Here is a 25,888-nt window from a genome sequence, read left to right on the forward strand (position 1 = left end):
ATCCACATAAACAGAATCCAATAAAACTGTGCATATACAATTGCTGTTATGTGCTCACTGTAATTGTTGTAACTTTACAACACTATGGTTAGCAGCTCTTGTTAACTACCTGTAGAATTACAGGTAGTTCAAGAGCAATTGTAAGTTCTCTCAAATAGTTCAACTTTATGATTGAGCAGCTACATCAAATTTGCCACGCTCTTTGCTTTCAGGTAGGCTGAAGGAAGAAAAGGGAGGGCAGCAGATTAACAGATGTAGGGAGCCAAGAGAATTCAAAGATTCACTGAAATAAAAGCAGTGCATCTGGATGAACCTCTGTTTTACTGGAGATTTTTAATAGTTTTATTTACAATCTTGAATGTACTTACCATTGGAACAACCGTAAATTACATAAAGTGCCCTACATTGAAGATGGAGCACTAAATAACAAGCACAGGGTTTCACACAACATGTGAGGCAGAGTGGAAGCTCCAATACAGGTGCATCAACTCAGAGATTTAACTTTTGTAAAGGATTTCTCTTTTTATTTTCATTAGATCCTATTTCTAATTCCTTTCCATGTAATATTAGCAATGCACATAATAGCTTTGAATTCTTTATCATTAATTCTTTGTTTGTAATTAGATCCAGTTAGATGGAGTGGCAAGTTCCCAAGAAAATTTATGAACTTGAGGTATAATTAAATCTTTTTCAGTTCTATTCTGCTCTAGTGTATGATATAGAGATCAGTACACAGAAAGAAATCAGTTGGAGGAAAAAATAAAATGGAAATCTTAAGTACTGAGTCCTGGGGGGAACAGCTGAAAGGCAAAAGCAGTAAAATAGTTAATGGAAAGATAAAATTCACCTGAGGATAAAGCACTGGGGACGCTGCTCCTGGAACAGCATGTGGTAAGCTCTTTCAGCACAGGAAAATATATGAGGGGGAAGTGTGGCGCACAGTTTTCCAGAATTGCTTAAATAAAGCTGGGTGACCTGAAAAAATGTTGTAAATCAACACGATCAACATATTTCAAATTGTGTTTCATCCCTCCCACACCCCTCACCCCCACCTCCTTGATACCAGGTCTTTGTAAAGCTCTCCACATGCATAATGAAAAGAATCTCTGTACGTATATATGGCACTCCTTAAGTGCCATATGGCACTTGAGTTTAACTAAAAAAAAAAAAACAGAACTGTTAAGTATAAAAGTGCTAATTACGATACAAAATTAAACAGAACTATGGCACTCCACAGTGCTCCTTTTTTGAACTGAGTAAAACAACATGATCTGAAAAATCTTCACACTCTTATTGCCAGCGCATAATGTTTGCAAGGTTAGACATTTTACTAATGGACTTAAAGAATACACGCATTTGCTCTACTCTGATGACTGAACTCCGCACAAATGTGACATAACAAGATGACCATAGGAATCACTGTTTCTACAAACAGTTACTATGTCACCTCAAAAATGGTGTCTGTTACGTTTCTAGTAGTGCTACTATAGTAGTATAGTAGTAAAGAGCATTTCAGTGTAAAAATGCGTTAATACTATCATCTAACAACTGCATCAAATGAAGCAGAGTATATTAATGCATGACACTATTTTATCTTAGTGTGAAAAACTGATTACAAAATGATTTGTTTTGGTAGTTTATTGGAACTAGGAGTGGAAGGTCAACATAAAATTGCCAAGTTATGACAAATGAATATAAAAGGAAGAAAATCTGAGATGTTGTTATTGTTGTTTCTGAATAATATACATGATCATTTTTTCATCCTGGATTTAAAAATTATGTCAAGGCCAATATATTTGAATTCTTTTTTTTTACAGCTCCTTCTTGGTACACAACTTAAGCAAAATATACAGTGATAGGAAAAATATAATTATACAACACCCTATGGCTTATGGATGATTTCCATTTATAGAAACTAAATTTAGTCTTCATACTTGAAATCTGCTGCTATTACCACCAAACATCACAGATTTATTGATACACACAAAGCACTCATGATGCAGCAAGCAAACACAGATTAATTTGCTTACCAGATTTTGAGCAATTTATAATCCTTGTTAAACTAAACAAATACATTTTATTGTACCTAATACAGCAAGGGACCTGAATTCATTGCCATTACAAGAAAATAATGAATGTAGGATGAGAATTAAAAATGAAAAATCAACAGCCATGCACACACTCTGTCTCTGGAACGTCTCACTGAGGATGAAGCAGAGACCAAGCCATTCATAACAATCTACAAAGTCTACTTAATTTAGTACTGATGTCCGCATACTGACATGATAAATTCCCTGTAAGCAACTAGTTTATCTTGTAAGTAAAAAACGAGAAAGCTAAGGATCCTAGCAAAGAAAAAGAAACTTCAGAAACACTTCTTCAGCAGCTCTGTGCAGCTGACAGTGCGGACACAGACTCATGTTTGCCCCTACGCTATCTGTGCCCAACACACACCATACCCTTGTGACTGCCCCAGCATAGTCTAAGCTCAAACCAAGTACTCTGCATTCCTTGCTTATACAGTGCCTGAACTGAATGGCCTGATATGGAGCTCAGGCAGCAAGTCTGAGCCTTCCAGCACCTCTCAAGGTTTTCATCTTTGTAACTGCATTTTTAGCAAGCTGTGAATGCAAGCAACCATTGTATAAAGCATGGTCATCTCTTCCTGCAAGTCTGGAAGTAGCAGAAGCCACCAATGTTACATTGTACATCAGGAACCATGTTTTAACTATTGTGCATGCTATCACTCACAAAACATTAGCAAGGTGGCTTTCACACAAATAAGACATAGATAACAAAAATAGTGGTATCACAGAAGAAATACAAAAATTTTTCCTACTTATTTAAACTAAGATGCTCCCAACATAAGACAGGGCGTTTATATAGGTTAATTACAGAAGTCTGGCCTGTTAACTAATTATATGAATGCACTGAAAAAAACTCCACACTATAACATTTTACAGACAGAATGCTTACCATGGTGGAATAGATGGGAAGTTCTTTAAATGGGTTAACAAGCAGCAATTTATCACCAATGTAGGTCTGAAGAAAAAAAAAAAACAACAAAGGCACTGAGACATATCACATAATTGCTTTATTAAGAAATAAATTAATTCCTAAGGAGTCTAATATTTTTCTTCCAGGAAAGACTTTTCACAAAGCATCTTAAGTCTAGCTATCAATACATTCAATATAATTTGAGAATTCGGTGCTTTTAAATTCTTATTAAATTGAGATCAAAATTTACAATTCAGATAGCATTAATTACTCTTTGTAATAAAACAGAATTCTTTATAATGGAAAATTATGCACAGAAAAAATGCACTGCATAAATTATTGTTATGTTACTTGAAAGTTACTTTGCAACCCACTATTTTTAAATTACAAAAATGTGACACAGCTAACACATAAACAAGTTCCTCAAGCAAATTCATGGGTTCAGCATCAGAATTCAGAAATGCTATATTCACTACACAGAACTGGTACGTTAAAATAGTTTTCTTGTGGGATAAGACAGCAATGGATACATATATTACAAGTTACATATGCTCATGAATATACACAAGCATATGAAAAAAGAGATAGCTATATTAAAAATAAAAGCAAATCATCCATTGATTGCAAAGGTTCTGAGATTTCACTATTTCATGTTTAAAAGCTCATATTTGAAAGATGTACTGAAGTAGAAGGTTGTAGGTCACCCTTGCTGCTATGCTTCTCACTCCATTTAAGTAGCTGTTACTGTATCACACTCTTACAGTGCAAAAATTTCAGATCTATGTCTCCAAAGAAGTGTGACAGTAAATTATTATATGTACAGTCACCATTGTGTTGCCTTTCACCAAATGAAATATTTTTACTTTGAGAGAAGGAATATATTGCCTGCTGTAGAAAATACACTTTTTTTCCTTATGAAATGAAGTAATATATTTCCTTTCTCTCCTTTAGAGCTGGGTTTTCCTGTGGAACGGAACTTTACTGCACACCTTGAAACATGAAATAAGAAGTCTTTGATGTTAAGGAGATTTCCAGGTTTCACATTAATATGCCACTCAACTGCTCAATACAACAGAAATAAGTTATGAGTAAGATAAGAACAGAGATAGCAAAATTTTCAAGTGCGACTTTTTGTACAGGAGTACAACTACATGCTTCCAATATTTATTATAGCATTGACTAGAAAATTTACATTACAATTTTTTGCTTGGTATGTAGATGACTTAGGATATAGAGAATGATTTATTTAATTCAGGAAGAGATTATGAGTAATTAAAACTTCCATGATTATGTCTTATTTTTTTTCTAAATTCCCAGCAATCATATGCTCTTTTAAATTTAAGTTAGCATAACATTATAAGATGGAAGGATCTTCCAGCAGTTTCAGAGGGAAAGATTACACATGCCTATCTATTTTTTTCAGTACGGACGTTCAGTGAAATAAACATGTTGGTTTTATCTGAGCCTATTTAAAGTATTATTCCATTTTTCATTTCTGGTTTTCCTGTATAAACTCTAGAAATTGCAGGGCTTACACACACATATGTCGTCATCCATTCAAATATTAATTATAAGTATGGGTCAGGTCACTGTCCAATAGTTGTAAAAGTAATCCTACAAGTTTTATCTTATTTTCTTCTGCTAAAGGCTTACTGTTGATAATAGTAACTCACATATATTTGATTATTATTGAAACGCTTCTGAATCTCATAAAGTAGGCTGCTGTCTGTTAGCTCACTCAGAGAAGCCAAGTCATCATTCGGAGCTGGAGGCATAAGCTTGATCTAGAAAACACAAGTTACACAGAGAAATAAGGCAAATTCACAGCCAATCATTTTATACTCTAATGTTCTAACAAAAAGCATAAGCTTAGATCACTAGAATTTATGTACACTGCAATAGACAGCTATATGTCATTCCTCCCATACCATTAAATGATCGTAAGCAAAAGAAGTACATCAAAAACAATTAGGATTGATAAGGTGTACAACTCTATGAGTTTGAACATAGACCCCCATTTGAATGCCACTGATTCTATCTAAACACAAAGAGATTTCCAGCTCGAGAGCAGTTCACTGAACATTTATGGCAGAACAACACTATACAAGTGTATACATGTAAACTATTTACTGCCTAATAATTAGCAAATCTTTCATATTACTCTACATCATAAAGGATTTAAAATTCTATTAGAATTCAGTAGATTAAAAGGAAGTTAATAAAAAGTGGAAATCGTATCATGAAGGAGATCAAAACAGATTCAGAAACAGCTAGTAGGCAAAACGGGTGAATTAAATAAGCCTTGTACTTCTGAGATGACAAATATAAGCCCTACAAGGTAAAGTAAAAAATAAGAAAACAATAAATATCAACCAGCAGAATTGGAGACAGAAGAAAAAAACTCAGTGTGTTGGGGAAATTTGATTAAAGCCAAAATAAACACTGATACATCAAGTTGTATCAAACACTGATACAAAAATTATGATCGAAGCTTACAATTTAGCTAAATTCTTTTCTTTACACTAAAGAAATAAATTATTGAACATCAAGAGAATACTTAAAACCAGAAAATCCTCATGTGAATGACAACAGAATGATGTGATTTGCTTGTTTTGAGTTTACTAAAGTACTCTGCAGTGTCTACTTTGAGTATGGATGATGAAGATGTTCAGAAGCAGCAAGCAGACCAGGAGATTTTGGGGGGAACATGGAGTGCACTTCTGATAAGGAGAAGACCCCAATGACTATGGATACTAGTGTTTAATATTGACACAATCTGATCCTAAACTACTTAGTTCACATTGTTTATATAGACTCAAGGTATAATCAAGAAATCTGGGTTTTCTTCCTACATCTGTCAGAGCTGCACTGATTGATACTGCTGAAGAATTTCATCTTAATAAAATTAGACTAACAATCTCACTTCATGTCAGTACTTCAAGATTCTTGAAACATATATGCAAATACAAACTTAGAGCTTTTGTCCAATCAAATTATTTGTCCTGACAATGGTAGTATTGAATATCAGCATCAAAATATTCACTCAATGGTGATTGCTTACTCTTCTCTCTTCCCAGGAAGAGACAAATGATGCACACCAAATATCATTACCACCAAACTATTTGCCCACCTCTCCAACTTTTCAATCAATATTAATCTTATCTCTTATACCCCTATATCTTCAATTAAAGATTAAGCAGCAAGGTAGCCAGCACCATCAAGAAGGGAAGAAAACTCTTGGAAGAAAAAAAAAATAAAAGGAAAATGGTATTTATTTGGATTCTTTTCAAAATGATCCAAACAAGCTTAAGACAAAGATTATTTAGAAACAGAGAGATAAAAAATTTTCATTCTTTTAATTCTACCAAATATCTTTAGCTAGGGGTTTGGGGCTGCTTTTGTTTTGCAAAAATGTTGAGATTTCAGTACTGTCATACTTTAGAAAACAGATACTAAAACACACACTTTATACTTGACTGGCTTCTATGCTCTATTGTAGTTTTAAGAGCCAGTGCTATACCGGCTGCATAGATGAACAACAAGGCAGTAGTGCCCAATTACACACTTTAATGATGCTTTCTATTTCCTGCTTTCCCCCATAAAATTGTGGAAAAAATACCTCTCAATTCATTAATCCAGAAAGCAATAAATGTATAAATATAAAAGAGAAGGTACGTCAAGGATGTAATTTCCTAGATTTAGCTGATGTAATTACTGTTTTTACAAATACATTTAATATTCACTTAACCCAAGATGTAAACTGCAAATAGGCCAACTAAAAATTTAACAGCCCTCATTTTCCCTGGTTGAATCTTTTTCAGAAGAGATCTATGCTGAAATGGTTACTCATTACTATGACTAATCTTCATTTTTAAATCTATTAGGGAAATGACAACTTTTTTCTTACAATATTTGTCCTATCAAGGCTCAGAAAGAAGAACACAAGTTTTGAGCAAGCCACATATAAGCAGGTGGATTCCACAGGTTGCCTGCTATATCTTTGTCTATCTGCTTATTCTGCAGGTGCATTCCTCATCCCACTAAACTGAATGTAGATTTCAGTGCTAAGGCTGATCCTCGTTAATGACATTGACAGTGGGGTTGAGTGCACCCTCAGCAAGTCTGCTGATAACACAAAGATATGGGGTGCAGTCAACACACCCCAGAGAGACAGGATGCCATCCAGAGGGACCTAGACAGGTTTAAGCACTGGGCCCATGAGGTTCAACAAATCCAAGTGCAAAGTTTGCGCCTGGGACATGGCGACCTTCACTAACAATACAAGCTGAGAGGTGAAAGGACTGAATGCCAAACCTGCCAAAAAAAGACCTGGGGGGACTGATGAATGGGAAGCTGGACACAAGCCAGCAATGTGCCCTCACAGCCCAGAAAGCTACCATACCCTGCATCAAAAGAAGTGTTGTCCAAACACCAGGTTGAGGGAGGTAATTCTGCCCCTCTACTCTGTGCTCCTGAGGCCTCTCCTAGAGTACTGCATCCAGACGTGGAGTCCTCAGACAGGAAAGACACAGACCTGTTGAAGAACATCCAGAGGAGAGCCACAAAAATGATCCAAGCGATGGAATACCTCTCCTGCAAGAACAGGCTAAGAGAGTTGGGACTGTTCAGCCTGGAGAAAAGAAGGCTCTGAAGTGACCAGATAGCTGCCTTTCAATAGCTAAGGGAGAACTATAGGAAAGAAGGGGACAGATTCTTAAGCAAGGTCTGTGGAGACAGAAGAAGGGGAAATGGTTTCAATTTAATGAGGGTAGATTTAGGTTAGATATCAGGAAAATGTCTTTTACAGTGAGGGGGGTAGTGAGGCACGGCAACAGGCTGCCAGAGGTATGATGGATGCCCCACCTCTGGAGACTTTTAAGATGAGCCTGGATCAAACTATGGGAAGTCTGATCTAGCTGTGGATGTTCTTGTTCATTACAGGGGAGTTGAACTAGATCACCTTTAAGAGTCCCTTTCAACTCTATGAATTCTATGATTCTTTGTCACATAGAAGAAGATAGAAATTCTTGCTTTTTTTCTTTTTCTTTTTTTTTTTTTTTTTTTGCTTTTCATTTTTTTTCCCTCCTATTACCATGGTAGTTGAATGTAAGACTGGCTGGAAAAAAGAATTCCCCTTAGCATTTTGATAATGCACATTGGAACAGAACAAAATTAACAAAAGAAAAGCAAAATCCTTTTAAAATCTCATTATAGCTTCTCATAGAGAGTCAGCAGATGAAAGACAGAATCCTACATCCTCCTTCCCTTACCAATGTGCTCACCAAGTTTGCATCAACCAAATCAACACAGCTCTTTAATATGCTTCCTTGAGTTCTGTCAAGACACAGAACTCCTGTGCTGTGAAGGTTGGATTAGAGCGTTCGCCTGAGGTTTCTTCTGTAAAATTAACACACTTCCTTCTCGGACCATTCCAGCCAGCGCTCAGTCAGATAATGCACAGATATCATTCAGGTATGCTGTCAATGTTCTTTGCCAGTAGGCTGTTTGGACACAGACCCGTCTTTTTAAGGAGAAAAGAGTTTTGTCTTGTGGAAGATAGATGTGCACTGACACATCTCACATGTTGTCAGCAACTGCGATGTGTAAGGTAACACAAGTCTTTCACCATCAACATGCTTTTCTACAACCTTTAGGGTTTGGTGACTATATATTTTGTAACAGAGTCTTTGCATCAAAATTCACAGCTCAGTGAGCAAGAATATCACACAAAATGTAAACTGAGGTGAGAATGACAAATAAGAAACACTCAATACAATAAATTCACAAACAATTTGACTTGATCATGAACATTTTCATCATTAATAACCTTTTTGCAGACATCTACAAATTCATTCTTATCATTCATTTTTTTGAGCATACAGATGACTTTTCTCTACTTTTTTTTTTATCTTGATGCTCTTATCTGGCTATCTTACTCCATGATGTATATTTTACAAAACAGTCAATGAAGTAAAACGGCCTTAAATAAAGCATAAGTTCTATACAACTATGCCTTAGGATGCTATTACTTTTGAGATTTTCCTAATGCTAACAAAGACTACTATTCACTCATTTAAATTACATTCACTTAGTAATATTCATTAACTGCTCAAATAACTATCTCTAATCATTTTTGTATTTAATTGCTTGTGATATAAAGTAAGTAAAGCAGTATAGGTTTTACATATGAAGCTGTGATATACATAACTGTCCCTTGTATATCTACTAGGTGACACTAAAACAATAAAAAGGGCATCAGAGGTTATCATCACAGATTTCAGGAGAAATCTCAATAGGAGAAAGGAAATATCACTCCTATTTTTAAGAAATGGACAAAGCAAGAGCCATGGATCAGGCAGGTGAGCCTCACATCTGTGTCAGGATGTATCATGAAGTAGATTCTCACGGAAGCTATGCTTAGACACATGTGAGACAGGATATGATCCAAGACAGCCAGTATGACCTGTCCAAAGATCATGCCTGACCAACCCGGTGGCTTTCTATGACAGAGTGATAGCATGGGTGGACAAAAGAAGGGCAACTGATTTCATCTAGCTGAACTTCTGTAAGGCCTTTGACACAGTCCTGCACCACATACTTATCTCTAAATTGCAGAAATGTGGATTTGATGGATGGAGTAGGGGGATAAAGAGTTGGTTGGAAGGTCACAACCAAAGTGTTTTGGTCAATGGCTCTACATCCATGTGGAGGGCAGTCATGTGGAGGTGTGCCCCTGGGGGGTCTGCCTTGGGACCAGTGTTCTTCAACATCTTTATCAATGATCCACATCGTAGGATTGAGTACATCTTCAACAAGTTTGCTGATGACACCAAGCTCAGTGGTGCAGTTGACACAAAAGAAGGAAGGGATGCCATCCAGAAGGGCCTGGACAGGTTTGAAAAGTGGGGCCACCTGAGCCTAATGAAGTTCAAGAAGGCCAAGTGCAAAGTGTTGCATTTGGGTTGGAAAATCCCAGACATGTATACAAACTGCAACTAGAACTCATTGAGAGCAGCCCTGCCAAGAAGGGGTGATGGTAGGCAAAAAGCTGAACATGAGCCAGCAGTGTGCACTTGCAGATCAAAGGACCAATCATATACTGGGCTGCATCAAAGGAGCAGTGGCTAACAAGGAGGGAGAGGTGATTGTCCCCCTCTACTGTGTCCATCTCAGGCCCCCTCTGGAGTACTGCACCCAGGCCTGGGGCCCCAGCAGAAGAAAGGCATAAAGCTGTTGGAGCAGGTTCAGAGAAGGGCGATGAAGATGGTCAAAGGGCCAGAGCACTTCTCCTCATGAAAAAAAAGTTGGGAGAGGTGGACTTGTTTAGCTTAGAGAAGAGAAGGCTCTGGGGAGACCAGTATTTGAGGAGAACTTATAAACAGGAGAGAGACTGACTTTTTACATGATCTGATGGTGATAGGACAAGGAGGAATGGCTTTAAACTAAAAGAAAGGAGATCTAGGCTACATGTTAAGCAGAAATTTTTTACACTGAGAGTGGTGAGACCGGCACAGACTGTCCATAGAAGCTCTGCATTCCCCCTCCCTGGAGGCACTGAAGACCAGGTTGGATGGCGCCATGGGCAGCCTGAGCTGGTGGGGGGCAGCCCTGCCCATTGCAGAGAATTGAAACTAGATAATCTTTAAGGTTCTTGCCAAACCATTCTATGATTCTATTAATAATACTTAAACAAGAACTATAAGGCAAAGATAAAATACTTTAAAGGTTCTAATTTAAAAAAGATAAGATGTAATCCGTATTTCTTTGCTGAATTAGTACAAGTAGAAAAATATCCTTACAGCTGAGAGGAGAAATTGCCAGCTAGACTAAAATTCTGGAAATTACTCATACTTCTTTCTTTGTTTGGCAACACAGACTTTGAAATTACATATGATCAAAGAGCAGCTTCTACCCTGGAAAAGGCAAAAGCTAACAACAAACCAAGAAAGACCTAAAATGCTGCATAAATGTAGTAATTTGATGACCATTTAATTTACTTCATGCAATAAAAATCTTGCTTCGTGAGAAATAATATTTTGTTAAAATACTTTTTCATTATTTTTGCAATTAAAAATACCTGAGGCTACATATAAAGCTGTTAGTTTTCTCAAAGCCAAAAAAGTTATGGCCTTTCTCTATTAAAAATGCATGTTTCAGATGTAATAAGATGAAATTTTTCTCTCTGATTCTCCAATAAAGACCTAATCTGCATGCCATATTGCCCAAGAATGTATGATATTTCCGACACAAAGCACTGGAAATATCATGCTGATGTATTTCAATAATATATGAACATAAAATCCAAGCAGTGACTCCAGATATCCTACTGAAAAATTAAACAGAACATGATTACTTTGAACATAGTTTGTAATGCAACTGCTAAGAATAAAAGACAGTGAAATCCATTAGAATTAGTATACCTACGGGGGAGGGGTAGTGGGAAGGGATTGTTCAAAGTTTTCCTTCGGTATCACCACTAAACAAAAATTCTAGTTTCCAAGTTCATTCTGCTGTCATGTCTTTGAATTGACCTACTGTGGGAAGTGGCACAGAAGTACTGAGAGACAGAAGTCATGTCTTAAGATCTGCACTGGGACTCAGAAGTGACTCTAAACATCACGGTTGAGGGGAAAGATATCAGCATGGAAACCCTTGGTTGCCCTTTCTCAACTTGAGGATCAGTTGTTTCTCTGATCGGCTTCTGCATATGTTTTACCATGAAGCTAACGTCTAACCTAGAGATATTTAAAACTTGAGTAATTTTAGCAAGGTCTGCACAAAAACAGTATCAAAGAAAAGGAAGTACGTATATTTTTGTCCGAACTTCTGTTGAACATACAAAAGGAAATACCAGTTTCAGCAAGACTCTGTTAAGCAACTCCCTCTCTTTCTGTACAATTGTAATAGGGCTCCTACTAAAGCAGATGGAAGCATTTCTGCCATTTCTTCTTTGTTGGATTGACTGTGTTTTTGTCACAGGAGTGCACAGTCAGAAAGGCCACAATTGGTATGAAATGAAAACAAGATGTAAGCCAAGTGTAAAGCGTTTTGTGGTATCTTACAGTGGAAGAGACTGAATAGCAAACTGCGTGCTCCATGGCATTCCAAAACTGAGCACTTTCAGAGACAGACTCATAGGACTGACATATGAATTCACTGATTGATCTCATATGATTAACACAACATTCCTTTGAAACATATTCAAGAAGCACTGGAATATGAACGCTTCTGCCAAGGCAGCATAGTTATTATAAACTGAACATGGTTTAAATGAAATCAGCATTCTGCTCCTTTGTTATGCTTCAAACGCACAGCAAGTGACTTTAAAAGGAAATCCTTCCTTCCAGCCCCCAGTTCTAAGTAGGTGTTTTTTTTGCACATGGCTAAATGCTTCTGGAATACGTGTTTCCCAAATACATACAACAAAATATAAAGCCTCCCCAAAAAATAATACTTAGGTTCTAAATATTTAAATTTAGAACATACCAGATTTATAAGCAATAGGTAATTCCTCTTTTTGCATTCACCCCATGCACTGAATAAGGCTGTAATCCTGTAAAGTGTGCCTGCATCCTAATATATCAGAACATGACAGGGAGTTAACACTGCAGCTGAAAATCTGGCAACTCCTCTCTCTGAATTAGGCACTAATTTTGCAATTTAAGATTCCCCAGACATTGTATTTTGGTTTTTCAGTATCCCAAGTTGTTGTTTTTTTTTTCCTTTGTAAAACCAAGCTGGAGACTGGAGCACGCTATGAGAAGCACTAAGACTTGTCCCTCCACTTCTGTCAACTACCAATAGGGCCTGAGCAGCTCGGAGCCACTGAGCCACCATTCAGGAGCTGGCAGAAGGCAGCTGGTGCCTTTGCAGAGAGAAAGATCCTTGTAGAGCCACTCTGTGAGCAAGGAGACAAGGCTCCACAGTGCAAATCATATTGCTTTGTGGCAACAGGGAAAAAAATTATCACTTTCTTCAGCTTCACTAAATTTACAATTTCCAGGCATAAACAATAGAAATATTTCAGGAATTTGTATGCAATTACCTGTTCAAGTTTGGCTGTACTGTTCATCATGACGTTTTCAGATGCACTGTCTTGAGACTGCTGCTTACACAAACCTTTAGCTGCATCCTTGAACATGGTGTCTTTCTCCAGCAAACTGTCTTGCTTGGCAATTGGTAAAGCCAGGGGATTGCTACAAAGAGAATCAATAAAGCAATTAGATTCCTGTTGAAGATGTCAAATAAACAAAAGATTGACCAATGTAGGTGGAACAAACACAGAACTAAGGTACAATTCAAGGCTGAGACGCTTGAGTTAGTTCAAGTACAAAAGCAGAAATTGGTAATAAACTAAACTGTTCACCAAGGTGGGTCTGCTTCTAAACAGACACAGAGCAAAAGACTTTGATTTAAAATTCACCTTTATGCAGATCCATTTTGAAGCAGAACTAAGCAAACCAAACAGAATATGCATGAGACTCTATTTGACAGCACTAGGCTGGGGCAAATCAATAGGCAATTTGAAAACTGAATTGAAAATGCACAATTAATGTATGTAACACTGTTTTGAAAAGTAATGTGTTAAAAATAATTCAATACAGATATTGCCATTGCAGTTAAAAAAAAAAACAAAACAAACAAAAAAAAAACACAACCTTTTAGCTTTTCCTAATTAGACAATGCCAAACTACATTTTATGAATAAAAGTTGTGTTGTATTTGTGGTACACTTAAAAAAACAAACAAACAAATAAAAAACCAAATGAACTCCTGAAATCACTGCCAGTACGTACAATACACTTTATTCACATGTAAATGGAAACTCATTTTTACATGCATATAGATATTTTCCCTACTTTGAAACATCAGACCATGTTTCAAAACCACAGTTTTAAAAAACAATGTCAAACTTGGAAGATTTGGCAGTGTTTTACACCCAGAGGAATTAGTGAGGAATCAGCCCAGGAGTTGAGAACACAAACATTGTACAAAAAAATAGCTTGGCCTCTGATAGTGCAAACAAGACAATTTCAAGGAGTATACAGCAAGTCCTTGCCAAAATGTGTATGTAATTTATTTTAAAAGTAGATGTGGAGCCAATGTGGGAATAGTGCATTCCACTATAGAATATTCTGTTATTCTGTGAAAATAAACATCTATATTTACTGCTTTGATTCACATAATTTGGCCGTAAATCTGGTCACCAATTGTGACATAGACAAAAGATCCAAGAGCCAAAAGCCTTTTGCCTTGCTTTTGAGCCATTATCTAATCCTTTTTATGTACAAGAGTTGCTCTGAAAGTAGTGCCTTCTATTTTATTATGCTGGCCCACAGTGTAGGAGGCAGATGTTGGTGGGAGGGCAGTAGAGGTTGAACTTTCCTGCCAATATTCCATTACATGTTGCTGCTGTGCGATGTGGAAGCAGACAGACAGTGTGACAGAATGGCATCTGACATGGAAGTGTATATGAAGCAAAGGGAGATCATTCAATTTTTCCATGTAAAAAAAATGGCACCCTTTGACGTTCATCAACTCTTGCTGAACGTTTTTGGAAACCAAAAAGTGGATGTGAGCACAGTGAGGCTGTGGGTGGTGTGTTTCAGCAGTGATGACAATGGCATGAAAGGCAGCCTCATTCTGGATAGCTATGCACAGCTGTTGCATAATGAAGAGCATCTTGATCAGCTCATGCATGCAGATCGGCAGATTACAACCAGGGAACTCTGTACACAGCTGAATATTGGCATCAATGTGTTGGTAATTATGGTGGCAATGTTGGAATATTGCAAAGTTTGTGTCAGTTGGCTCCCACAAATGTTCACACAGGAACAGAAAGAACACCATACGCAATTTGTCAGGACCTGTTGAACCAATGGGAAGCTGAAGGTGTCAGTTTTGTTGATTGCAACATTAGCAGTGATGAGATATGGTGGCACTACTATGAGACAGAGTCAAAATGGCAGTCCATGGAATGACGATATGTGAGCTCCCAATCAAAGAAAACGTTCAAGATGCAGCCCAAAGTGAGTAAAGTGATGTATGCTGTCTTTCGCAATAGGAAAGCGGTGATCCTTCTTGATTTTCTGGAAACTGGATAAATCATCAATTCTGATCACTAGATAATAACGCTGACTAAGCTGAAGGCTTAGAGAAGAGGCCAAAGAAGACAGCTTTTCTTTTGCAATGTGATAACACCAGGCCCCATATCAGCAGAAGACTGTGGAGCACATTGCCAATCTTGGCTGGACTATCCTACCACACCCACCATGTAGTCTGAATGTGGTACCTTCTGCCTTCTATCAATTCAGGCCTGAACTGATGAAAGATGGACTACGTAGATAAATTAGGTAAATTGCAAAGATTCAAGATTTTTGAGTATGTGCAATTTAATATTTTTCTGTTTAATTTTTCCACTTCTATGCTAACTTTATAACATACATTAGAAACACTGTTTTTCAAATTCAGACATAAACTTCTCACTTTACCCATAAACTCTTCAGGTGTTGCTAAAGTGACTTACACTGTAAAATAGGGTAAAATGTGCAAAAAATACCTATTGTTTCCACGGATGCCTTTTTTAACTTAAAAGGGGGATACACCATAACTTTTTCAACTGTTCATCTTGCCTCAGGTTCAAGAAGATAAAGGAAGAGTTAAGCCAAAATGATGTTACATAATAGATCAGGAGAGTTATCAAGAGTAATTGTTTTTGAAAAAAGGAAGCATTGTTGGTACTACCATATATGACTTGGAAAAGATCTTGCATGTTACATGGAGGAAAAGTCACTTCAGTTTTTACTTATACAAGCTGCCATATATGCAACTAATTTATTTGTTTTTTTAGTAATCTAAGATGGTTTTCTATGAATTTCCATCCTCTGGCATTTTACTGTTTCTTACAAAAAGGCTTGGGCTACCTTGCACTGCCATGAGATTAACTGAATGTTTTACATTTCTAAACATTAAGCTATGGAGTTAACATCTCTGGCTATCAATTAAATCAATTACTTGGTTTTATCATCAATATTCAAATCAATACTGCAGTTTTAATCCAGGTAGAAAAAACATGCAAAAAGAATTCTATCAAAACAGAATCTGCAATGTCATTTTCATGTGCTTTTAGAACTTACAGGTTAAATTCAACAGAACTTCTCAGTTCTGTTACTGTAATCCTTCCACTGGCTAATGTAAACTGCATAATACCTGAAAAGTCAGTCTTAAAACTTTTTAAAGTAACATAACATAAACTTCTGAATGGATTAAACACAATAAAAAGTGTGGCAATAAACTAAGTTAAATTCCCCAAGCTGAGTCTGCTGACTGAGGCCAGTAAGCGAACTCCCTATCCTTACCTCAGCCCACAAGCTTCCTTCTTCTCAATCCTCCTCTTCTCCCCCCTGTCTCACTAAAAGGGAGAAGAGGGGGGAAGGTGGCTGGGGCAGTGCCAACAAGGGCAGTCCATTCATATCCTTCCCAGTCCACCTCTCCTCAATCCAACTATCCACTATCAAGCATACCACAAATATAATAACTCCTATTTTATTTTATTTTTTAACTGAATAAAGATGCAGACCTTCAATCAGTCTTTTCATACTTTTCTTCCAGAAATCAATACATTAATTTAATGTAGAACCCGTACAATCAGATTTGTTGACAGGGTACATGCTATTTGTAATTGCTTGTTTATCATTTTGCAGTCTCCTTTACAGTGCTTTTCTCTACTGAGAGACGGCCACAAAGAAATACAACTACAACATCGACTTAAATAAACTCTTGTGAAACTATCTCATCCATCTAAACATACTTCTTTATGTCAGGAGAGTTGATGGAGTACGGAAATAATATAGGCTAAAGCAATTGTAACTGTGGGTTAATCCTGTGCATTTGTCTTTGCAGCTCGTTTGATACACAAGACCTGCTCAGATTCATCTTCAAACTAGTATGTCACACGTCTGTCTATTGGCTTTAATAAAGCACAAAGGACAGAACTCACTTTCAGCAATAGCCATTGAAAAGGTAAGAATTTGGTTGAACAGTCATCTAGACTGCCTCCCTAATGAATCAAGACTAAAAGGCACTCGTGATGATAATTCGCTCTATCTTGAGAAAACAGCTATTACTATCTGAAAGAATAACCCTCTGTAAGGCTTTATTTTTCATTGCTGAACAAGCACACTACACAGCTGAGATAAATACTGTTTCTAAGCAAAACAGAACTCTGCAGAGAGTACAGAGTGGATAACTCATATTTTCTAGATTTTCAGTAGTGATACCTGAGTCATGTATGTGCGCAGTGCAGCAGTCTTTTGCATTTCAAGATCTCTCCTGTCTGCAAATTGCTGACTGGCCAGACAGTCCTCGGATACTCACCATGCTGCTAGCAGAACTGAGAGCTACTAAGCACGGAGATCTGGCTCAAGAAGTCTCTAAATCTAGGACTGCTGAAAATCTGCAACATTACTTCAAGCTTACCACATCCTTATATATTTTCCCCCTTGCTATATCCAATGGACCACTCTCAAATGCAGAGCACAGGACTAAAGATATCTTTGGTTTGACCTATTACTGAATTCCAATGTAGGCTATGTAAGCACTACCGAATTCATTGCAGTCACACACTGGGACAACGCTGCCAAGAAATGCAAGAGCAGTTAACCTGCCCGCTTTCGTAAATAAATCCATCTCCATTATTTTTCCACTCTATGTCCTTTGTTTTCCCAAAACTTCCAGTGAAGTTCATCACCCATGGCAGTTTTATATGACTGTCATGTGAAGAGTAACCATTTAGAAAGTCCTCAAGAAACAGCTCTTGTATTTTGGGAATGAAAGTGTGGAGAAGGAAGATTCTCAGACTGCTTCTATCATGGTCAAACCACACATTTTAAAAGTTAATGTGTTTTAGCATTAAAGAACAGTGTCCAGTACAAAATCTAGCAAAAACTTCTAGAATATAAAACACTGGAAAAGCAAAATGGATGACACATTATCCAATACATAAGAATAATAAAGTGATGAAAACCTCTAAAACCTGTAAGAAAAAATTAGTTTGCTAGGCAACATTGCAGTGTTACAGAAGTAACCTATGTACTTTCTACTTCTGATTCTTTTACTTCTGATTCAGAATACTTCTGATTGTTACTTCTATCAATACTTAAAAATACAGTTTTTCATTATGTTTGAGAACCTCGAGCCTTCGTTTTTTTAACTCAAAATTTATACTTAATTTTATCACAATTGCTTACTCCTATCAGATTTCGTTTGTGTTCCAAATACGTTCTGCAGACTACAAATTATAACTGATAAAAATGAAAATTAATGTATCTTCTCTGTCTGTCTGTACATAGTTTGAGAGGTTTATTTATTTTTTCCCAATATCCCGTGGTTGGTCCAAAAAAATAGTTACACAGTATTTTACAGCCTCATGTTACTAAAATGCTTCAACTACACAGCAACTACATGGCAACTGTGTTGTGTATAATGGATTACAGCATAAGGAAAGTAGAATTTGAGAAATTGACAACATTCTTTACCATAAAACTACCATACGCTATTTTACATCTTTTACATCTCTTTTTTACTTATGCATGGCAACCTTTTCTCAATTTTTTTTTCAAGATTTACTCAATTTTTTTCTCAAGAAAATACAAAAAAAGTTCAACATTTAAAATTTAAGATACAAATTGACTCTTTGATTCAATGTATTGTGAAATTCAACTTAATCACACTTGAATTCTAAGCAGTATAAACTACAAACCTATAGCTATCTGGGGCCATATCATTTTATCTGTGATTTTTACTTTCAGGTCTTTTCCCTGCTTCATTCATAGGTATTGGTAGCTTTACTGCATTATTCTCATCTATCTTACTAAAAGGTTTCTTGGATCCATAGTGTTAAATTCATAATTCTGCTAAAGATAATGACAGATGATTTTACTGGCAATCATAACCATGCATTTTACTACTCACAGAATTAAGGCTGAATTTAAATTTTTAGAATTAAGGTTGACAAGAAGAAAGGGAAAGGGGTAAAGGGGAAAAAATGAAGAAGGGGAAAAGGAAAAATGGGAAAAAGGGAAAAAATAAGAGATTTGGTAAATTTCCAAAATGAAACACTTGATCCATCAAATCACACAGAGTTACAAAATGGCTGAGGTTGGCAGAGAGCTCTATTGAGGTAATCTTGTCCAACAGTCCTGTTCAATTAGGGCCACATGTAGCAGGATGACCAAGGCCATGTCCAGTCAGGTTTATCTCCAATGACACAGACAGGATGCATCACTCTTAACAAAAAACACTTACAGTTTATTGGAAAGCGTGGGCAGATCATGGATGATCTCTTCATAAGGCTCTTCTTGAGATAAAGTAGGAACGGATAAAGGGTCTTTCATTTTTTCCTCCCAAACAATTTCAGCCTTCAGAAGCATTTCCTCAATAAACTCAGAAGCTGCAATATCTAAGACGTTGGAACATCAAGATATCAGACAAAAAGAAAAAACAGTACAGGAAAGCTCCTTTCAATTCAACTCTCCAGATCAAATTAAGATTAAGCTGACTAGATAACCATTTTGTTAAAACGAAAAGGATTGCTCCAGATACTGATCATAAAATAATACTTGAAATACATAAGCAAATGAATTCAGTATGAAATCAAGCTGTTCTGTGCAAAACCTCAAAACCCATTTGTGCAGTGAACTGAAGTATTTATTTAACAACTCAAAGGACATGAGGAGAAACAAACTCTTTCACCTGTGCACTTCAATGAAAACACACTCAAATTCTTTTCAAATCTATTTCTACAAACAAGATTTATGTACAGAACCGCTGAAATGAGATGTAATTGCAGACCAGAAATACAGTTAACTCAGTTGTATCTAATGCATACTAAATGTATTTAGACAGCTGTATTATTAGGTGATCTCAGTTTAGTCCTTAGTATTTAATAAAAACTGTCATGTATCTAAATACAAACAACTTTCATGAGATTAAGTTTTTGTCCCCTAGCAGTACACCTGTAGATAACACATCATCTGAAGCATAACTTAACCTATTTTATTATGCAAAGGAAGTTTCTCCTACTAATCTGACAGAAAGAAAATACAGTCTTCTATAATGCTAGGTTCCATCCTCAATTTTATTCCAGACTTAGAAGATTTCTTCTTTTCAGCACTACTACCTAGCATTATTGACATTAGTTCTGCATTGTTGATTGGGTTAGTTTTGAAGTCCCTTCCAACTTACACTAATCTATGATTTTATTTTCCTTAGTCAGTACTTCGGATCCTGTTGCTATTTGGCCAAAGAAAGTGACTTATTCTGGGGGAAGCAATAGGTATTACATGTGAAAGCTGGACAGTGAAATTGTGTTTGGTCAGCAGCAACAGGGATTCTAGTTCATGAGGCATCTACTATTATCAACTGAGAAACAGAAAGGAATTCAGTAAGAAGTCACCAAGACTTACATCAAACGTAAGTGCAGCTATCACAAGGCACTCAAGAACTTAAAAGGAAAAATCAGAAATAATGATCAAAGAATGCAACAGATGGAAGAAAATGTCATCATGGGATATGAAACTGTTGACATGACCATGACAAGCAATTCTCAGCAGCATACAGAAAACATATATATGCATGTATGTATGTAATGTGTATATACCCACTACATAAAGTACATGCATACATACACATGCATGTATGTGTGTGTGTGCATATTTATGTGTGCATGTCTGTGTATAACAAGCCAGCACGAAGGAAAGAAGTATCACGGTAACTAATATACAGATAACTTGCATAGATTTTCACCTACCTGAAGGTTTCTCATTATTGCAGTTAAGAAGATTGGGATTTGCCCAGTGCGTCAAAAGCAGCTTCACAAGGCTGGTCTAAAATGGGTAAAAACAGAAAATGAAATGGCAGAAGTAGCACATTTGTCATTCAATGAATTTTGTCCTAGCTGAAATCACCGAATAAAACAAAGGCAACAGCTTCAAAATTCCACTTTTTGCAGCTAATTTACGGCTTTGTATAAATCACAAGAGACAGAGTGAAATGTAGCTCTCATTCAATTTCACTGTATCCTCAGCATAGTCCAACCCCACAGACTCCCTCCATACTTAAATGCGTAAAGAAATCCTCATCAGCAAGGAAAAAAAACTAACCCTACATCATCACCTGTCAAAAGATTGAAATTGTAAGTATTTTTTTATGTCTAGTTTACCGTGTGCCACCACTTCCAAAGGGATATGAGTCACATCTACCCTGGAAGTAAATCTCTTCTTTGTTAGCAGTGAAAATTGGCATATTTATCTTACATTTACCAAGCCCATTTAACCTAATAGAAATGGTAGCAATTATAGTGCGGTACAGTAGGGTAGAGTATTATAGAATAAAAAGGTCTAAAACATATTTTTCAAATCCCGCAAGAATGCTGCAGGCAATTGTTTTCAGCAAGCTTTCCTATCATTGCACCAAAGTCTCAGTGTACATTTATCCATAAAAGATGAACGTAATGTCTACGTTGAATTGGTTGGAGAGAAAGGAATAAGAAAGAAGGAATTTCATCAGAAACTACACAAGAAAAGGAAAAAATATGTTGTGAATGCAAAGATAGAGCTCAGCTATGCTGGAAAACTATTTGCACTTTCAGATAGATGCCAGGCAAATGGAATTTATAATGCAAATATAATCACCAGGGCTGGCCAGGGTGCGCTAGAGAGGAAAGTAAGCTGTGAAGGAAAGAAAGCATTCTCTACAGCAGAATAAATAAGTTTAAAACAAAAACAATCAAAAAATAAAAAAAAAAATTAAAAAAAAAAAAAAATTAAACCTGAATTCAAAGGGAAAAGCTAGCAATTTTAAAAATAGGCATAAAAACAGGCAGCAAATAAATAAACACACAAATAAATAAAGGATTAAAAGGATGGAAATCATTGCAATATAAACAGTAAAATTCAATGTGGATTCAATATATAGCAGACAATCTACTTGGGAGGAGCATGATAAGGACAAATCAGCTAAACACAAAGATAAAAACCCTCTAACCTCTCATCACAGAAAAACAAGGAAAGCACTTTTTTAAATTTTTATTAATTTAAAAAAAAAAAAAAAAAGTCTTGCTCTTCTCGGTTTTCTAATACTGGTTTCCTATTCTGTCAGTAGCAGCAGAAAATTCAGCAAACTGAGAAAGCAGGGAGGAAGCTTTATTTCCAAATCCAATTAGCCCTGCTTTCAACAAAGAACCCTCAACACATATTTTTCTGTGTTTTTTCCTATGAAAAAATGGAACGTGCTTAGTCACTGAGCTAAGTAAATTGGTAACAGTTACATAATCTCATCAACAGCTATTATGAAAAAGTGGTAGTTGTATCAAAATCATGTTTTTTCATGCACTTGCATCTTACTAACAATAAATAGCTTCTTGAGTTACCAAATCTTTGGCTTTGTGCTACAAAAAGACCATTCCCTGGTACAAGGTCAATGCTTCCTGCTGTTAAGGAAATAACTCCAGCTGGAAATCCTTGATTCAGGTCACTGCTAATTTCAGATAACTGCTTTTGAATAAGCAGAAATGTCTTAGTTTAACTTCATCCTTTTATGTTTCAGAAAAAGTATTTTAAAATCCAACTGTCACATCTTCAGAACTGTGCTAACAACAGAAATATTGACTTAACAATCACAGCAAGTTATCACTGTCTGAAAGTATTTCTATTGAATTGAAGAGACAAAAATGAATTAGATATGACTAAGATAAGAAAAATTGCAGACAATAAGAAAAAAAAATGACACATCCTTCTTTTCTTACTTTTCAGCATTGTCTGTGCTGGTTTATATGGGCTGAACCAAAAGTAATGCCTCTTATTTTATTACACTGGTCCATAACCCAGAGTTGGATGTTGGTGGTATGGCAGTAGAGGCTGAACCTTCTCACCAATATTCCGCTACATTTTGCTGCTATGCAACAGATGGCAGTAGAGAGGCAATCCGACAAAATGGTACCTGACATGGAAGTGCATATGAAGCAAAGATGTGTCACTGAATTCCTCCATGTACAGATTTAAAAAATGAATAAGGGATGTTTCACTGTGCACAGAGAAGTACAAGTAATGGAAATCATTTAAAACATCTTCCTTAAAAAACATCACTTGATTCTCCTTCGATGCCACTAATCATTCAGTGTCTTTTGACAGGATTCCAAGAGACTGCTTTCACCCTACGCTCCTCTTCTTGGAACTTAGCTCTGAGCACTCCTCTTTATAAAACTGCATGATGGGGCAGAGTAAACAGCAAGTTTGTTGTTGACACAAAATGCTACAAGCTTGCAACAGAATGGTTGGAAGACTGCGTAGGGGAAACGGACCTGGGGGAAATGTTTGACACTTGAGTGAACATAAGCATGCAGTGCGTCCAGGGGTCCAAGAAGACCAATGGCATCCTGGCTTGTATCAGAATTAGTGCTGCCAGCAAGAGCAGGGAAGTGATCATCCCTCTGTACTTAGTACTGATAAGACTGCATCTCAAGCACTGTGTTCAGTTTTGGGCCCTTCACTACAAGAAAGACATCAAGGCTCTGGAACATGCTCAGAGAAGGGCAACAAGGCTCATGAGGGGTCTGGAGGAGGGTCAGGGGTGACCTTACTGCTCTCTATAACTACCTAAAGGGAGGTTGTAGTGAGATGGGAGTTGGCTTCTTCTCCCATGTAACTAGCGATGGGACTTGGAGGAATGCCTCAAGTTGAGCCAGGGGAGATTAGATTGGATGTTAGGAAATACTTCTTCTCCAAGAGCGTGGTCAGGAACTGGCTGCTCAGGGAGGTGGTAGAGTCACAGTCCCTGGACATGTTCAAGAAACATTTAGATGTTGTACTGAGGGACATGGTTTAATGGGAAATATTGTTGATAGGTGGATTGTTGGATGCATGATCTTAGAGGTCTTTTCCAATCTTGGTGATTCTATGATTCCATGGGAGGAGTGGATGGTACACAGTGGGTTTATGCTGCCATTCAGAGGGATCTCAGTGATCTGTAGAAATGAGCTGATCGGAGCCTCGTGTATTTCATCAAATAGACATACTAAATGCTGCCAGAGGAGAACAACAACCTCAGGAAGCAAGACATGCTAAGGACCACTGAGCTGGAAATAGGTCTGCACAAAAGGACTTTTGCTTCCTGGTAGACCCCAACTATTCTGTGAGTCTGTGTGATGCAGTAAATTTCATGTATGGCTTTTCCAAAGAAGACCACTTCGTCTCTATGTGAATCAATCTGTTAGTAAACTTTTAACAGTTTGAATATTTGTGGACATAGAAAATTCTCAGTGAAAATATATTAAGAAAGATTATACTATTACAATTTACAAATCATATTTAAGTAAAAAGATTTGTGCATTTCAAAACTCCCAGCTTGATAAACAAGACAGACTGCATCATCAAACGTGCAGACAGACTACTACAGTCATACCAGCAGGAGTAGCAAGTAAGAAAAAAAAATGAAGCTTGCCTACAATAAATTTCAGTACTCGAAGGAAATATTACAGAAAAAGAAAGTGTGATTCACATTAATGAGAGCATTATGATCTAAGGAGCTAGAAAAATAAACAAAGATGAATACAGAAAACATTTACTGGGCAGGGGGGCACTGGAGTTGAACAGTTCTTTAAAGCTAATGAAATATGGAGTTCAACATTGAAATTAAAAAGTTATGAGGGGAAAAAACAATCAATAAATGATTACAGTAAGCATATTATGAAAATACAACTTTCCCTTAAAGGTAAAGGGGCTAAGTTTTACCACACTAGACATTAGCAAATCTTTCTGTTTTAAAGTTGGACATTTCCTATCACGCTTATTGACATGGTTCACCACTAACCATTTGTTCTTCCACTTAGTTTTGATTTCCCAAGCTCTTTCTCTTTATTCTCTTTATCTGAGACTCCTAATTCCTTATATGTATCTCAATAACTTCTTTTCTTCCATCTTCTACTGGTGCTGCCACACTTTGTTTGGGAAAATGTTATTTTTCTTCTCCTTCTTGACATCCATCTCTCAAGTCTCTTTGACTGAGTCTTCCCTACCCTACACTTGTAATTGCCTTCCACTTACTGTTATTTTTTTAGGTTCCCACTCCATTTTCTCTGGATGTGGTCCCAAGCATGCCCTCATCCACAGTAAGAAAAAGACACATTATGGGAAACCAAAGCTTCATAGATTCACAGAACGGTTTGGGTTGGAAGGGACCTTGAAAATCACCTGGTTCCAACCTCCATACTCTAGACAGGGACACCTCCCTCCCACTAGACCAGGTGGGGAAAAACATAAATCCCCAAGAATTATTTTTTTAAAATCTAAGATATTTAAACACACATCTAAACACAACAAAACACTAGGCAGAACCCAAGAAATACTAGTGGTTACACCACTATCAAGAGTAATCTTCACCACTGAGTGAGATGGATTACATCTGTACTCATAAGAACCTGTTGCTCAAAAGGTTAAACTTTATTTGACTGAGCTTAAAAAGTGAGTATTATCCTTACCATGTCAATTTTTACTAGGCACTTTGCTAGAATTGCTGCCTGTGACTTTTTATGATTTGTTGTGTTGTTTTTGTTTTTGTTTTTTTTTAAACTGTCAGAAAGATAAATCAGTCAAAAATGAAGCACTCCTGAGAGTAGGGTGTGGGAAAATATACTCCTCAGTCCTCGTGAGCTCCCATGTTCATACAGAGTGAAGACTTTGTATTAGACAAAGTGTTAACCAGAGAAAATCTGGATGTTAAAAAGCTAAGCAATAAAAAATATAAATCCATAAAATAATAAAGTAAAATCAATAAAATAATAAGTTTGTTATTACTATTATTATCACTATTAGTACTAAGCTCTTATAGCAGAATTG

The 25,888-nt window shown here is 36.7% G+C and overlaps 1 protein-coding gene across 1 annotated transcript in view; it reads right to left on the bottom strand.

Annotated features, from left to right (window-relative positions):
• Positions 1–25,888, bottom strand: part of MYO16 (myosin XVI) — a 258,883-nt gene that overhangs the window by 158,175 nt on the left and 74,820 nt on the right. Inside the window, exons 7-12 of the mRNA XM_042867357.1 lie at positions 20,806–20,881; positions 19,302–19,455; positions 13,043–13,193; positions 4,671–4,781; positions 2,977–3,042; positions 848–975 (exon numbers count right to left, since the gene is read on the bottom strand). Of these exons, the coding sequence (XP_042723291.1) occupies positions 848–975; positions 2,977–3,042; positions 4,671–4,781; positions 13,043–13,193; positions 19,302–19,455; positions 20,806–20,881 (686 nt within the window). The remainder of the gene's footprint in view (positions 1–847; positions 976–2,976; positions 3,043–4,670; positions 4,782–13,042; positions 13,194–19,301; positions 19,456–20,805; positions 20,882–25,888) is intronic.

This window comes from Lagopus leucura, unplaced genomic scaffold, assembly GCF_019238085.1.
Source record: "Lagopus leucura isolate 7727_CA_CO unplaced genomic scaffold, USGS_WTPT01 Super-Scaffold_100001, whole genome shotgun sequence".
Classification (NCBI taxonomy): Eukaryota; Metazoa; Chordata; class Aves; order Galliformes; family Phasianidae; genus Lagopus; species Lagopus leucura.